The sequence below is a fragment of the Myotis lucifugus genome, unplaced genomic scaffold (assembly GCF_000147115.1).
Source record: "Myotis lucifugus unplaced genomic scaffold, Myoluc2.0 scaffold_160, whole genome shotgun sequence".
NCBI lineage: Eukaryota > Metazoa > Chordata > Mammalia > Chiroptera > Vespertilionidae > Myotis > Myotis lucifugus.
The window spans coordinates 916839-918989 of NW_005871208.1; the positions used below are offsets into that span (position 1 = coordinate 916839).

The window sequence follows — 2151 nt, forward strand, 5'->3', positions numbered from 1 at the left end:
GACGCCCTGAAACTGGGACAGAGGTGTCTCTTTGAGACTCAGAGTCATTTTATAACTGACACTTAGATGCGTGTCTGCAGCAGCCTCAGGAATGACAGCATTTGGTCATTCATCTCCCGCCTGGCAAACTCGCCACAACAGCATCCTTCAGGGCCAGCAGTTTGGAGGAGAGAGACACTGGAAGGGATGGGAAGGCAGAGACTGATCCTTGGAGAAGAAGAGGGAGCCCCTCCTCCCCTCATTCATTGTCCTTTGGGGAGCGGTACACAGCGGGGGGTGGGGGGGAGGGGGCTATTGGGGTAGTATGAAGGGGCCTGGGTGCAGGAACCTAGATCCTAGCCAGAGACCATACGTGGAGGTCAGAGCCCTGTGGGGACAACTGTGTTGTTGGCCCTCACATCTCGTTCTTGGGCTCTGTGCCCAGGCCTCGCTGTCAGCACCTGCTCCCTGAGCCAGCACCTGGCAAACGCAGCCATGAGATCATGGGGCGGGGTAAGTTGGCCGGCCCCCCATCTCCGCTGGAGCCGCGGCAGGTGCATGGCAGGGCCTGGGCCTGGCGCCTCTGTAATCTCCCTCCTGGCCGCTTCCAGCGAGGCAGCTTCTCCAACCAGCCAGTGTGGTCTCAGCCACCTCAGTCCCCAGAGTTCAACAAAGGTGGGACACCGCCGAGTGTCATGGAAGGAAGGCTGAGATTAGACGTCAAGAAGGATTTCCTACTCAAGAGATGGGATGGTGGGGTAAGGGGAGGGGAGCTGAAATTAAGGACACATGTTAGTGATAACTGCAGCTCCCCTCAAGGAGGGCTTCCTCTGTGTCCCGTTCTGTGCGAAGGGCTCTGTAGGCAGCTTCCTTGTGATCTTCACCATGACCTTGCAGAGCATGGAACTCAGGCGAAGGCTTGGCAGCCAGTAAGCAGGGAAGCTGGTACCTGCAACTGAGCCTCCAGCTTGGCATCAATCTTCGAGTCCAGGGAGGTTGGGCCCCTGGGGTGCTTCCTCACACCTTCATTTAGGGTTCAGGGGTGAACAAGATCGGGTGCTTGAGGGCAAGAGTTGGAGGTTAAACAGGAAGAAACGATAAGAGGTGAGTTCCTGTTCCGGGGGTGGGAGTCCGTCACGCAGGGTGGGTGGGCTTGACACATCCTGAGTCAGGAAGGAAGCAAGCACATCAGAACGGCAACACGAGCAGCAAGGCGAGGCAGCAAGACCTGCGACTTCCCGCTGTGTGTCGTGGTCACAGGAAGGGCATGTTCCTCGAGAGGGAGAGTGGTTGAAGGGCTCAGTCTGGAGGTGGGGAGGTGGACCACCTGATTTGGGGGTCTTCGTGCAGGTGTGTGTGTGTGTGTGTGTGTGTGTGTGTGTGCAGGTGCACACATACGTGTGTCCAGGCTCTCGGGGTGCACTTTCTGCCCCCAGCTAGCCCTGAGCCCTTCGGCTGTACCTGTGTTGTTGTACCATAGGCACCCACGGGCTCCCTTACTGATGGTCTGGAAGGTACTCTCTATGCGGGTGCAATGCTGTCTTGATTGGAGGACCCTTCTTATTCCCCAAATGTCCTCTAATTTGGCAGACAGACCACTGATCTAGTCCTGATATCCCCACTTTCACTCACAGGACATTTCCTCTGCCATTTATCCAAGGACCCCCATTCCCTTCCCCGTTTCTGAGGATGAACTGGGTCTAGGATTTTAGCTCGTGGTGGGCATATGCCATTCCTGGTCTGTGAGCCCACACTCCCCCCTTGACTCACTCACCCCTGTGTCCCGGCTTCTGCAGGACTGGACCCACTGCAGCAAGTCGCCGCATGCTTATAGCAAGAATGCGTGGAGACGAGGGATGCGTGGTGACTCCTGGCATGTAACCGGGGCCAGCCCTTGGGTGTGACCTGTCAGGTGCCACGCTGACTGCTGGCTCCTGTCCGATCTGGGCGTGCAAGCCACTGCCCATGTCAGTGGGTCTGGGGTCAGATCCCGTGTTTCAAGATGGGATGGCAACACATACGAAATCCTGGGATGTCAGTGCTGTAGGGAACTCCCGAGACCATCAAGGCTCAGACCTTTCATTTACAGACAAGGCGCCCCACTGAGAGGAGAGGGCTTGCCCAAGATCACTCAATATTATGGGGACACTGTGAGTCTTTTGACCCCTGTTA

General features: G+C 56.9%; 1 protein-coding gene across 1 annotated transcript; it reads right to left on the reverse strand.

Annotated features, from left to right (window-relative positions):
• Window positions 1–359: 359 nt before the first annotated feature.
• Window positions 360–676, reverse strand: CUNH12orf80 (chromosome unknown C12orf80 homolog). The gene is given in 2 exon segments (XM_014461711.1): window positions 360–544; window positions 547–676. Coding segments are annotated over 2 exon segments (315 nt in total).
• Between the last annotated feature and the right edge of the window lie 1475 nt (window positions 677–2151).